Genomic DNA, 14,053 nt, shown 5'->3' with positions numbered 1-14,053 from the left:
TCCCTTTTTATTTTCTAAATTAACAAAATAAAGGTAGTGAGTTTGGCCAGAATAAAGGTGTTTTTTTTTTTTTTTTTTTTGTAATTTAGCTTTAGCTATTACATATTAGTAAATGATAGACTAATGAAAGGAAAACCTATAATGAGATACATATATTGTCACTCCATGCACTGAGGCCTAAAATGAACAATGAACATCATGCTGGCTGCTACACTCAAAAACTGTACATGTCTTCAGATTTAATTGTTCTCTTTCCTTTGGCAGTGATTATAGAAACCTATTTTAAAATAACCATTAATTTAGTGGTAACTTTTTATATAATCAAGATTAAACATACATTAAAATGCATGAAAAGCCAGTAAATCATTACATTTGGGGGATTTTTGGAAAGCATGTACATTGCACATAATAATCAGTTTTTTAATCTGGATTTAATATTGAACAAATTGGAACTAAATTTATTGAACTAATAATTGAAACTAAATGTATTGAAGAAATGGGCTAACCTCATTTATAGTTCACTCCAGTGACTCTTAGAATGCCTATCTGGGAGCATTTCCTTTTCATTTATATATGAAAATAGCAGTCATTTCTCTGAACAAAAAGTTTTCTTCTCCAAATATCAACAAGCTTTGTGCCACCAAGCAGTGTTTGGTTCTATTCATATACAGACTGAGATCTATCAAAAGGAACTTTTCTTTCCTTTTGCTCAGATGGGTATTACCTGTATTCAAAACAGGCATACTGCTTCCAAGTTGTAAAACATTCTACCCAAAACAGCGTTCTATGCTATGCCTGGTACTCATGGATACTCAAGAAATAGTATTTGAATGACTGTTAAAAGGTGACTACATTTAGTGTATAATTTTATAAGGGAAATCGAGCATGGGAACCACTGTAGGTAATTCATATAATGTAAAGCCTTTTTATCCTTAAGGCTTAGAAAGCAACAGGTTTTGCATGACGCCAAAAGAATTGTTGTTTTGTTGCTGTTGTTTTTATTTTTCTGTTCTAAAAACAGACAAACATATTTTTAAGGCTTTTATTTTCTTTCTTCCTACAAGTTTTTTCTTCATGGTGAGCTTGTAGTTGATTTGAGCAGTTGCTAGCAAAGCTAAAGGTTAGTCATCATCACAGTCCACTTAAACCATTGCTCCATTTTCCACAACTCTCTTACCAGTCTTAGAAGTCTACATTTAGATCCAGGTATTAAGTAAAAATACTATTGATAATAATGATTAACTGAATACCTACCATATGCCACAATGTGAGACACTTAAGCATATTCTAGTTCTGATACAACAGCTGTATTATCAAAGAAGAGATAGGTTCAGAAAGGTTAATTAAGATTTCCCACATACACACAATTATCCAACCACTATCTTGGAGAGCCAGGGTTTGCATTTAGGGCATTTATCTGACATAAAAGACTAAGATTCCTGAATCATCTTACAGAGTACCGTCATCCAAAAAACAAAGAAAAAACAGACCACAATCAGCGTTGAGTTTAGTTTTCAAGTAAAATGTTTCCTCCTCTGGCTGTCTTCCATTTTCCAGATTCCTTATGTATGTTGTCTTTACCTCTCCATTTGAGTCTATCCTGTAAAGGCAGTTGTTCTGTTTCACAGGAACAATACTCTTTTAGGAAGTCAGAAGCTTTAAATCTCATAAAGACTACAAACTGACATCAACTAAGTGACTCATGTGACTGAAGCATAGCCCATAATGGAAGCTTCCTGTCTTTGTTGTGGTTGACTACTTCAGTTTACTTTTTGTATAGCTGACAGTGATAGATTTGTTGAGATTGTTGAGATTCTGATACCTGAGATTCAATTTCCCCTAGTAATGACTTAGTGAAATCAAAAGAATTATTTCATTCTTAGTTCTTCATTGTCTGCTTTTGTATACCACTGATAATTAAAATGAGTGTTTTCTTTTGTCCCTCATGTATTTTGAGTTTAAATTACAAAAAACAGTCAATCTTTTATATCAGAGTTTAGATAACATTTCACTAATTCATTATGTTAATAAAGATACTCCCTTTTTGTCATGTCTGCAAGAAGCCTCCTGTAAGTAATTATATGGAATGATGACTTTTTCTCCCATGATATTGCAATTAAATTTTATTTATGAGTTTTCCCTGCTCTCTGATTACAAGCTTGTATTTTCTACCTCTTGTCATCATTTTAAAAGTTACTGAGAGGTATTGGCAGCAGTTTGAAATCTATTTTTTGGCTTAAAAATGATTCTAGCTTAGATTCCAAATTACACAGATGTGCTACACACAGGTCCATAGACACTGTTACTTCCCATTGTACCAATGTCCTATTCTACTTTGTTTATTGCGTTTTACACTAATTTCATACAATTACTACTTTCAGAGTTACAAATTTAACTGATTGATAGCCTGATATTCCATTTGTAGGAAAAAAAAGTATCTTTGTTCTTCAAGTTTTAATATTTTATAGTCTATATTTAAGAACCCAGCTGGAAGGTCTATTACCTTTAAGTTATCTCCAGAGTCTACTCCTTGTTTATCTGCAACATGATTATTAATCTTAGTCATGTTAAGGCCACAGTTGTTTCTCAAACGTCGTAACTCAGTCTTAAAATTTTGTGTTTTGTTTTATTTCTCACTAGTAATATCTAACTTAAAAATGTAGCTGTGATTCTTTCCTTTCATTTCTAGAATTGAGATGTCATTCTTTCTTAGTAATTTTATTATAATTCCAACCTTTCTTTTCAAGAATACTCAATCCCAGCAGTGGGGGTATACTATCTGCTCTTCTCTTAGATGCATCTTTCTCTTCTCTGACCTTCCTTGTCTTCTCCCAACCCCCATGCCCCAGGGATCAAAAGCTCAAAATGCTTACAAAATAGTCCTTTATTAGAGGACTCCTCTCAAGAGGACTGTCAGGGCTCAAGAGAATTCTGACAAGGGGTAATATTAGACTGCTGAGGAAGGAACCAGGCCTTAAGGGTAGGCTGGAACCCCACAAGACACAAGCCTAAGTGAGCCCTGCTGGTTCCCTGGGCTGCCTGAGTCTGCATAGTCTGTGGTGGCTTCCTCTCTCTCTCAGCTTCTTCAGCAGATCTACAAAGTAAATTTTCTTCTCCACAAGGATATTTTGGCATTTGATGACAATGGGGACCCTCTAGGTTATTATAACATCATTGTGTGGGACTGGAGTGGACCTGAATGGACCTTTGAGGTCATTGGCTCTAGTTCATCGAGACATATGTAAGATGAAAATCCAGTGTCATGGGAAGAACAGTCAAGTAATGGGGACATGGTCACTAGCCCACCTTAGTCCCCAGTGTAGATGATGATACATGGACACTTACTGACTCCTTGGGCTCTGTCATTTTGTCTATTTAGGTTTTTTTTTTTTTTTTTTTTTTTTTGCATACAACCATAATAGTTCCACTTCTGAAGTACGAATCTAGTCCTTTTTCTTGCCAACATGCTTCCAACAAAAGCAGTCCCCAAGATAGTGGAATCAAGGCCAACCAACTCTATTGGAGAGTTAAAAGAACAACTACAATAAGAAAGCAAGAAAGTGAAAAAGTCTTTGGAGGACAGTCAGAAGAGGAAACATTTTCAAACACATTGTTTTTGAAGCAGACACAGCTGGATTTTAGTCCTTATTAAGACAAGTTTAGAAACTGATACAAAACACATAATTTAAGAGTTCTCTCATTGGAAGAAGAGGGCATTTAGGCTATTTAAACATCAGTTTTTATGAGGCAAAGAAATATAAGTGGAAGTCAGTTTGATGTGTGACAGAGTGTCAAGGATGACATTAGCAGCTTCTGTAACTGCAACAAAAACATCATCCAGACCATAAGAAGTACTCAGTAAATGTTTATTGAAATGTTAAAACATTTCCTCAGAAGAAATATTGAGGATTTTGAATCCTTTCCCTGACAAACACCTATTTAAAACTAGGATCCAGATAATGGGTTTTATGTCTGTAATCCCAGCACTTGGGAGCAGAGGTATGATGATCAAAAGTTCAAGATCATCCTGTGCTGAGTCAGGAGATTTGACACACACTCAAGACCAATTTTGCCTACATATCAAGTTCCCCTTTCAAGCCAATAAAACAAAATTAAAATGCACATAGAAATTAGTAGCTTAAAGTTTCTCTCATATTTCTAACCACATAATTTAATATTCATAATTTTCATGACATCTTTTAAAAAGGAAGTAAATTCCAGATTGCTTTCAATTCTGAAATGTTCTGTAAATTTCCCAGTACTGTATCAGATGAAGGGCACAGAATACCACAGACAATGCCCATTATATTTATAAGACATTTCATTGACTGGTGGTAAGATAGAAATATAGAATGATCTCATTTCTTATGCTGCAAATGTTGGTTCACTCTCTCTCTTGCAGAAATTTCTAAAAATCAAGGAGGCCTTTCCCTTTTATTATATGTTCTATTAAATGAAGAAATTTGTGTTTGCCATTGTATGTATATTTTTTATTGCATGTATTTTTCTCTGTTGGTCCAGAAAAAATACCACAGTTCAGAAGGATAAATCATTTTAGGGTAATTTTTTTTTATTTTTTTATTTTGTTGCAATACAAGAAAGGTCTAAGCAAGCTCTTCAAGAGAGTTTGACACTGGAGCCTTAATGGGATTCTATTTCCACATGACTTCTACCAGAAAATTATTTCCCTACATTTCCATGGCTACTTATATTTTGTTAAATGAAACACATTGAAATGAACCTTTAAAGCAGCCTCGGTGAGCATCTTACCCTAGGGCCTGGCTGGTTGCTTTTTTAATAAATTCATGTTGGTTATTATTTCCCTGCTCAAATTTCTGTAGCCTGTAACCCTAACTTTGGTTTTCAGGTTGCTACTTAACTAGGAACCGATGCTTGATGATTTTGTTTGTGGTTTTGTTTGTTTTATTTTGGTTTTTTTTTTACCCATGCTGCCATCTTCTTTATTGGCCACAGCATTGGCTTCTTTATTCAAGAGGCACCGAAATTTTACACTGTCTGTTCCCTGAACATTCTTCCTGTTGTGTTGACCTGCATCACCATTCAGCATTCATATCTGTGCTTGTATAACCTTCTCAGAAAATTTTGATTCATTTGTGAATCTAAAAAGCAGCTCTTACCTTTTTTCTGGTCTTTTTTGGATTTTAGTAGTACTTGATGTTATATTCAGAGTATATTGCTTAGTGGAATGATTGATGACTTGGTATGTATGTATGTATGTATGGATTGATTGATTGATTGGTGCAGTGGCCCTCCAGTACATGATTCTCCTGCTTCGGCCTCACCAGTGCTGGCTGCTATCATAGGCATGCAGTATTGTGGCCTGCTTTCTAATTGGTGTACATTTACTGATGGAGTGCCTATGCATGAGAGTAGACACTTTGTTTTCCTTGTTATCAATAATTCCTTAAACCATATAACTTAGAAACATGCAGATTTGCTGAATGGATGAATTTATCAGACAATTTTTTTTTTCAATGCAGTTTATTCAGGAACCTTGAACAATCATCTGACCCTGGGGAAAGCCAGCCCAGCCCACAGCTTAAATAGCCTCTGGGTCGCCAACCCCAGCATGCCACGTTGGCAATACAGATAGGTCCACATACATGGAAGCAAGCCAGATCCTCAGCCTTAGCCAAATGTGGAGTTGTTTGTGACAGAGAGCACTCACCATCGGGAAGGTGGAAGGCGGAAACCAGCTCCATCTTTAAGGCGTGGCATTACGCAGCTCTCTACAGTTACCTCTTTTTGTTTTAGACGCATCAGGCAAGAGTAGAGGTCTGATCTCTGATATTAGAAATAAATTGGGACTTTGTACCAATGTTCATTTAGCTGTCATCCACCCAAAGAGCATCAGACCCGTCCGATACCTTTTTCTCAGAGGCGGGACCTGGGGCATCAACCCGCATGCAATCAGACTTGCTCTTCTCTGGGTCAAAAGCGGCTGACCCTGAGTGCAGTGCTTAGCCTCGCATCCTGAGCATAACATTTTAGCTTTTTATGGTAGCCAGCCATGCTTGGGGAGACTGTCCTGCTTCAATGGCTGTAAAGGCCTGAATGATCATGGCTGCATTACGCTGTTGTGAGACTCTAATCTTGCATATACACCACAGGCAAACCAAGGAGACCAACACCAGAAGGCCTGCTAACGCTCCCATGCCCGCCCCTTCCTTCAGATGATTCATGGCTGCAGCAATCCATGATGATAATCCTGTGGCTAGTCCTGCATCCACTCTGGTAGAATTTACTGTGACAATGGCCACTCTCAGCTGCTCCATCGTAGTATCGAATTCTCCAGTCCAATTACCTAAAATATAGCTAGGCAATTGATTAGACAGATTTGCAGCACAGGAAAAATTCTCATGTTGTATGCTAGGGACACAAAGTCCAGCATACTTTCATTGACAGCCAGGTTGAGCGATTTGCCATAGGGTATCAATTTGCTCCTGCACGAGGTAAATCCTCTGATTGAACACCATCAAGCCTCCTTTTAGTTGAGCATTAATTCCTTTTTGTACATCTAAGTCATGAGCTACATTGACTAAAAGATTATTCAGGGTCTGAGCAGTCTGCACAGTATGACTCATGGCTAATGCCCCGGTGGTAGCTCCAACAGCCGCCAATGAGATGGCAGTAACAATGTAACAAGATCCCTTTTCTGTCTGAAGAGAGTCATAGCATGAGGGGCATCAATGGGCACAGGCACCCAGCGAGGCATGCGAGTAACCAGGGCATACCTAAATTCACTAGCATTCCAGCATTGGGCAAAAAAGCAAGTATGTTATCAATAATTCCTTAAACCATATAACTTAGAAACATGCAGATTTGCTGAATGGATGAATTTATCAGACAATTTTTTTAAAAAATATGTCACTCACATTCCTATTTTATTCATATCCTGGGTACTCTAGCTAATATTTAGTGATGAGAGTATAAAAATCTAAGACAAGCCTTTAAAAGGCAGAGAAAACCTTGCTCAGTAACTAATGTTTGTTTTTGTACATTGAATGGTTATAATTGATTCATTAGTTTTAGGACATTTATAACGGGAGAGTTCCCTTTCCTTACCAAGGCAGAGAGCCAATCAAAATTTTAAATTAATGCACATTGCACCACTTAGTATTTAGAAATAGATGAAGTGAGGTTACTTCTACTGTTGGCAGAGGCTTGATTGTTATCTAAAAGTTTAAACCAAAAAGAAAGTGTGGTTTCTATTTTTTGTGTCAAGAGATTCTCCTTTTTCCTGTTTATCTACTCTTAGTAGTTATGTAGAAGAATGGCAGGGAGATTCAAGCCCAGGGTGGTATTGAGCTAACAGGCAACCACATTGGAATTTCTATCTGGATCCAGATAGAGTTCTCTGGTTATTCTCATGGAGAGCATGATTTTGAGAAACCATGCCCTACTTCCATCAGTTTTATGCCAAAGGAGATGAGTGCAATGTAGACTTGCTAGGATAATTAATTGCATTGGCAATGTGATCTTTTTAAGTTTAATAAAGTATCAAAACTATAATACTTTGTGTGCCTATATGTACTGCACCAAGGTTTGTTGTATTTAATTGTATATATTTATTGTTCTTGAAGTCCTAGATATTGTAATATTTTAATAAGAATTGGACAATATTCACTGTTAACAAATATTTTGTTTCTTATATCAGGGTTATCTTTAATTTTTTTCAAAGGTTGAGAAAACAAAATATGTTGGGCAAGAGAAAACTTGGCTCTACCATTGTAATGTGGACAGTGTATAACTGAATGAGTATGTCTGAAATTTTTCAGCCCCTTTTATGTTTGTCTCAACCTAGATTTTAAATGGAAAAAAATCACACTTCTTGAGTGTTAAAGCTACCATAGTAGGCAAATATAGCATTCTAATTAAATTAATTTATACATTCTAATTAAAATAATTTAAATAAAATAGAAATTATATATATTAGTTGATCCAATAATAAATTATGAGTTTTAAATGGGTGACTTCATCTCCTGTGTAATTCAGTGTATTGACTCTCATATAATAATACCCACAGAATATATGTCACTTTAATTTTAAATAGTTAAAACAAGCCTTCCCCTTCCTTCCCTTTCTGATTACTTGGTTTGTTTTATTTAATATGACTCATCACATTTCCTCTTTACTCCTGATATAGAAATAAGAACCAACTAGAAACTAAGATCTAAATTTTGTTTCTGCTATAGTAGAATTCTTGGCCTAGCTTTTTTTTTTTTTTTTTTTGAATCATTATTCCTCATTCCTTCATTGACTTAATTTTTTTGAAAGCTGGTGGGAAATATATATGCAAATATGTGTAAGATATAATAGAAAGGGTAAAATTAGTTGTGGCTTCTTGACAGAAAGACATTTGAATCTCTTTTAAAGATGAGAGGTTTGGACTGTGTGAGAGGGAAAAAAGTGAAAGTAGTTTCTAATTAGAAAAATAGAAACAAAGACATCAAGATAAGTATTTGTTAGTTATTTGTTAGTCTCCTTTTGGGACTCCTGTACCCTTCATGTCCCTATATCCCCACCCCACCCTTCTTCCATAAGGCTCCCTACTCTCTGCCCAAAGTTTGGCCTTGAGTCTCAGCATCTGCTTTGATCTCCTTTAGGGTCCTGTTTCCTCTCTTCTGCCACTTCTGGTGTCTATCCTGTTTGCCATTCTGAATGAGATTTATGAATCCTCCCTAGGGTCCTCCTTAGGGCTTAGCTTCTTTAGGTCTGTAGATGGCTATCCTATATTATATCACCACTTGTAAGTGAGTGTATATAATGTGTCTTTCAGTTTCTAGATTACCTCACTCAAGATGATCTATTCATTTGCCTGAAAATTTCATGATCTTTGTGTTTAATAATACTGTGTATATGTACCACAATTTCTGTATCCATTCCTCCATTGTGGGAAATCTAGGTTGTTTCCAGATTCTGGCTATTACAAAGAAAGCTGTTATGAACATAGTTGAGCAAATGTCCTTATTGAATGGTGGAGCATCTTTTGGGTATAAGCCCAAGAGTGGTATAGCTGGATCTTGAGGTAGTGCTACTCCCAATTTTCTGAGAAAGCGCCAGATTGATTTCCAAAGCACTTGTACAAGTTTCCACTCCTACTGCAATGGAAGAGGTTTCCTCTTTCTCCACATCCTCTTAAGGATGTGTTGTCACTTGAGTTTTTGAAGTTAGGCATTCTGATCAGTATAATATGGGATCTCAGATTTGTTTTGATTTGCATTTTCATGAGACTAACAATGCTGAGCATTTAAGTGTTTTTCTGTCATTTGATATCCCTCTCTTGAGAATTCTCTGCTTATCTCTGTAAAGGATCTGAGCTCAGGGGTCCTGCAGAAACTGATGCACCAACCTAATACCATGTATGGAAAGGACCTAGACCCCCTGCTCAGATGTGGCTGATTGGCAGCTCAGTCTCCATATGGATCTCTTAGTGAGGGGACCAGGGGCTGCCTCTATTATGAACTCAGTTGCCTGCTATTTGATCACTCCCAAGCCATGGAGGAAGAGGATACAGGCCCTCCTGATGAGACTTAACAAGCTATGGGCATACAGCAATGTGGGGAACTCCCCCTTTCAGTGCACTAGGAGAAGGAGATGGGGAAGAGGGAGGAAAAGTGGGAATAGGCACAGTTGAGAGTGGGGACTTCAGTTGGGATATATAATGAATAAATTGTGAAAAAAAATTAAAAAGATAAGTCTTTATAAAACAGTGAGATTAGTCTGATGGTTGTGAACAAAGGTACATTGTAAATTATAGGTTGCCCAGATTTAATACTAAAAATGGTGAATTCTTCAGTTCCTTATATATAGGAATAAAAAACGAGGGTTTAATTCTTCATTGAGGCCATGATTTTAGCTCTTTATAAACTTTGTATAAAACAGTTTAGAGTAAATAGCTGCTACCTGTCATTCGTGATAGTTGTACATGTGTTTGCAAAGCAAGAATCACTACTTTGTATATTCATGAATTACTGTGTTTTACTAATTTCAATAATTGCAAATAGCAACTCATGAGTTATCAATAGGGCAAAGGTTACAGTATTGTGAGAGTACCTAAGTAAAGAAAAGCTGGTAATATTTTAAAGAGTATTATTTAGAATTAGCAATGCTTTTAGTTTTTTACTTTTATCTTACTTTATTAAAAAATTCACTCAAAAATTTTATATTTATATATTTATGCTGTTTTATTTGCTGTAAATAACATCATAATTTGTTTGCTTTTTTTTTTTCAGTTGTTTTACAGGTCTGCAGCCTGGTGCTTTACCCAATCAAGTTTATTGAAACTGTGAGCTTGAAAATTTACCACGAGTTCAATTGGGGTTATGGCCTGGCCTGGGGTGCAACTATATTTTCATTTGGGGGTGCCATTCTTTATTGCCTGAATCCTAAGAACTATGAAGACTACTACTAAAACAAAGTCTGAAAACACACACACGGGGGAAACCAACCATCAAGAAAAGTTTTATGTTGGCATCTTTTCAAACACTATTTTCTAAAACACTTGTGGCACATCAAACAGTTTGCTCATTTGATTTTATATCCTTTGCCTTTTGGCTGTCAACACCATAATCAGCTTTTATATCTCTTTTAGGAACCTGTACACACTAAGAGCACTGATTAGATGTAGGCACACACTGCAAACTTCAATATACTCATGTTATTTTTCTTGACAAGTGAATAGTCTGTATGACAGCAACCATTTTGAGAAGCCTGTTGGAATGAGAATTACCAGAGTCTTTTATTGACAGCAGGAGAGCAGCTGCCATAAGCAACACTTAAAAGTTCCTTTGCTTTGACAAAAATTCTACTGTTGGAGCTCTTATCACTTGTTCATGTCATACAGTGACTACATTTGTTATTCGTTACTTGGTTAAGTGAGCTTTTGGAAAGCAAAACTGCTCTTTAGATGCCTAATGAGAATCATAGATATAACTGGTTAATTCTACCCTTAAAAATATTCTTTTAATAGAAAATCATAGTTTGCTAATATCTCCTAAGAAGGAAGTTCAGGTTTGGAGATGTGTTTTCTATTATGCAGTTAGAATATTATGCGACAGTCTCCTGTAGAATGAGGACAAATTGAGGTTGTCTGCTTTCTCCTGGGGCAATCAGAAAGAAATGTGCATGAATTGCTTTTACCTGTTTAAATCCTTTACCAAATTTTGCAGAAAACAATTGTGCATATGTTACAAGCTTATTTTTATAGATCATGGGCCATTAGTATAACTGGTAATAAGTTGTTCATTAATCCTCCACATACATGTACTTTTCATGCATATAATCAGTACTTGCCGTAGTGAAGGAATTTGAGTACTAACCTTGTATGCATTAGGAGACTTAGATTGGTATTCACAGTTAATTACCATACAAAATTTCACATACCTTAAAGCTTTTGTTCTTTCTTCTCTACTAGATCACTGAAAGTGTTAATAGAATTGCCTAAGAAGAAAAATTGAAATGCTGTTAATCTGAAATTTAGTGAATCTTTTATAAGCATCATAGTTCAAAAGAGAGTAGGAATTAGGATGATCACTTTGTGTAAAATTCATTAAAATACAATGCTGCTATTTTTGCAGGTATTTTAAATGTCTTCATTGTAAAAGGAATTGTGATAGATTTTTATAAATGTCTAAATGTCTCAGTAGATGAGTAGAACTTATTCAGTTGTCATCTGGTCCTCTGAAGTTAACTGATGGGCTGATTTGTGCACACAAGTATAATAAATTTAGGTTAGGGAAATCATTCGCTCACGGTTCCGAGGGAAAGAAAAAAAATCAACAATAAGGAGTAAGTGTGCAATGAATATCGTACTGCAAACTTGTGTTAATTCTGTTTATTATACAAATTTGGATAGTCTATGTATAATCCTATTTTTATATAAAATATACAATTCTAATATGAAAGTTATAAATGATTATTTTTGTTAACAAAGACACTAAAACAATATTGTTCTCATTTGATCCTCTTGAAATTGGGTAAAAAAAGAAAAACTTTAAAACTATAAAACTTTAGCATCTATTTGCTAAAATATTATACAATCCATTAAGATCTGGACTGTGTCAACGAATATTTAATACTTTACCTTCCAAAGCAGACTTCTGCTTTCAGCTTATCTTAAAACTCTTTGCCAAGAAAATCTGCCTTTCCCTACCCCTAAAGTATTTTATTCAAATGCCAAAAACAATTGTGAGTTTTCTATGGAATCAAAGTAAATATGAATACCTTAGTTATTCTTATTTTAGTAGTGATAAAAAATTAGTACATGCATTTTAACTATCAAGCTTTATGAAAATATGTGATTCTATCAAGAATCACAAGGAACTAAATGGAGGATTTCCAGAAGGGTATTAGTATTATAGAATGTTTTGAAGCAGATTTCTTAAAATCATGAAATCTGGGGCAGACTCTCTTATAAAGTTCATTGCATATTGTCAGAACAGTGTAAGGAATGTGATATTTAAATAGGGGTTTCAGCTACTGACTGTGGCCTGTTGTGAGATTATCTCTTTATTCTTGAATAATGGAAGATCAATACTGTGGTGCTGGCATCAGTGAGGCTTGCTGGAAGATACACTGTGCAATTAGACCAATATATCAAGAGAATTATGGAAATTTCATTCTCTGTCCACTTGATAAGCCAAAAAGTGATAGACTATGTGACAGGTTGAAGCACACTTATTTGTTGTCTACTAAAATGTAGATTGCTTCTGTGATTTTTCTCCCTTCCTAGTTAAGGAGCCCTACCCTATATTTTTACCATCACGAGTATTTAGAACTTTTTCCTTACTAACCAAGTTTAGTACAGCAGGAAAATTGTTATTTCTCGTCTAAAGTAGTATTATGTCTATCAGAATAAACACAAGTGATGATTTCAGCTACAGTAGCATCATGTCTTAATAGCTTAGGTTTGTTTGATGTTCTCTAAGCAGAGTTGTTAATCATGAACCCATGGTTTATCTTAAAGAGATAATAGTCACACACACAGAGATCATAACTGTACTCAGCAGGGCTAGGTATTCTGATTTCTTGCACAAGTATTTAGCCTTTTGTAAGGTCAACATGTAAATTTTGAAGACAAATATAGAGAGACTTACGTGTTTGAAATATAAATGATATATATCGATTAGCATGTATCTGTATATTATTAAACATGCAGTGAACCTCATAAGTGATTGTCTAATTGTATGGCTAGCAATGTAATTTATTCAGACTGTATTTTTGTATAGAGCAGCGCACACTAACCTATGCCTCTGTGTCCTCCTTAATGCCTAAAACTGTGCCTAGAAATTTCATCTTTCTTAAAGAAAATAAAATATATTCAGTGCTGTTTTATGCTATTAGTTTTTATCCTGCTTTTCTGTATTTATTACTTTTTAAATATCTGACATCTTTACTACTTAAATATGAGTTTAAGGTATCCTGGTTTCTTTTTCTTTTTCTTTTCTTTTTTTTTTTTTTTTTTCTTAGTAGTCATATGGGGAAACCTGATTTTCACTCTAGTGATTCTTCAATGTGGAACCCATAATCAGTTCTTCATTTCATGATTTTTGTAGTTGAACTGAAGTTATCTATGTGGAAAAAATAAAAATAAAAGTGGTTTCACTGATAATAATCACATTTTGTGTCTTCTCTTCTTTGTAAACACTTTAAAGTAATTTTGTAACTTGTCTGTCTTTAGTTCATTTTCTACTTTAAAATATATATATAGAAGACTCAGAATAATGGCGACATTTATATAGTTTTATTTTCAAATGATTAGTTTTCTATTTATTGTACAATGCAAATGATTTCACATTTTTGTTCAAGTGCATCACTTTGACTTTCCCTTTACATTTATTTCTATCTTAGTTTTCTCTACCACTTCCCAAATGCTCTTTTTTTTTCTGGGGTGTGTGTGTGTGTTTGTGTGTGTGTGTGTGTCTGTGTGTCTGTGTGCTATGGATTGATCCTGGGGCCCCCTATACATGCTAGGCAAGCATTCACCAAGTTACACCCTCCAACCAAAACATATAGCTTAAATTTTCTTACT

At 35.2% G+C, this 14,053-nt stretch overlaps 1 protein-coding gene across 1 annotated transcript in view; it reads left to right on the top strand.

Annotated features, from left to right (window-relative positions):
• Tmem47 (transmembrane protein 47) overlaps window positions 1–13,639 on the top strand; it is a 30,216-nt gene extending 16,577 nt beyond the window's left edge. Inside the window, exon 3 of the mRNA XM_060374284.1 lies at window positions 10,257–13,639. Within this exon, the coding sequence (XP_060230267.1) occupies window positions 10,257–10,435 (179 nt within the window). The 3' untranslated portion in view covers window positions 10,436–13,639. The remainder of the gene's footprint in view (window positions 1–10,256) is intronic.
• The last annotated feature ends 414 nt before the right edge of the window (window positions 13,640–14,053 follow it).

Source organism: Meriones unguiculatus, chromosome X (assembly GCF_030254825.1).
Source record: "Meriones unguiculatus strain TT.TT164.6M chromosome X, Bangor_MerUng_6.1, whole genome shotgun sequence".
Lineage (NCBI taxonomy): Eukaryota > Metazoa > Chordata > Mammalia > Rodentia > Muridae > Meriones > Meriones unguiculatus.
This window is presented reverse-complemented; position numbering and strand designations above follow the sequence as displayed.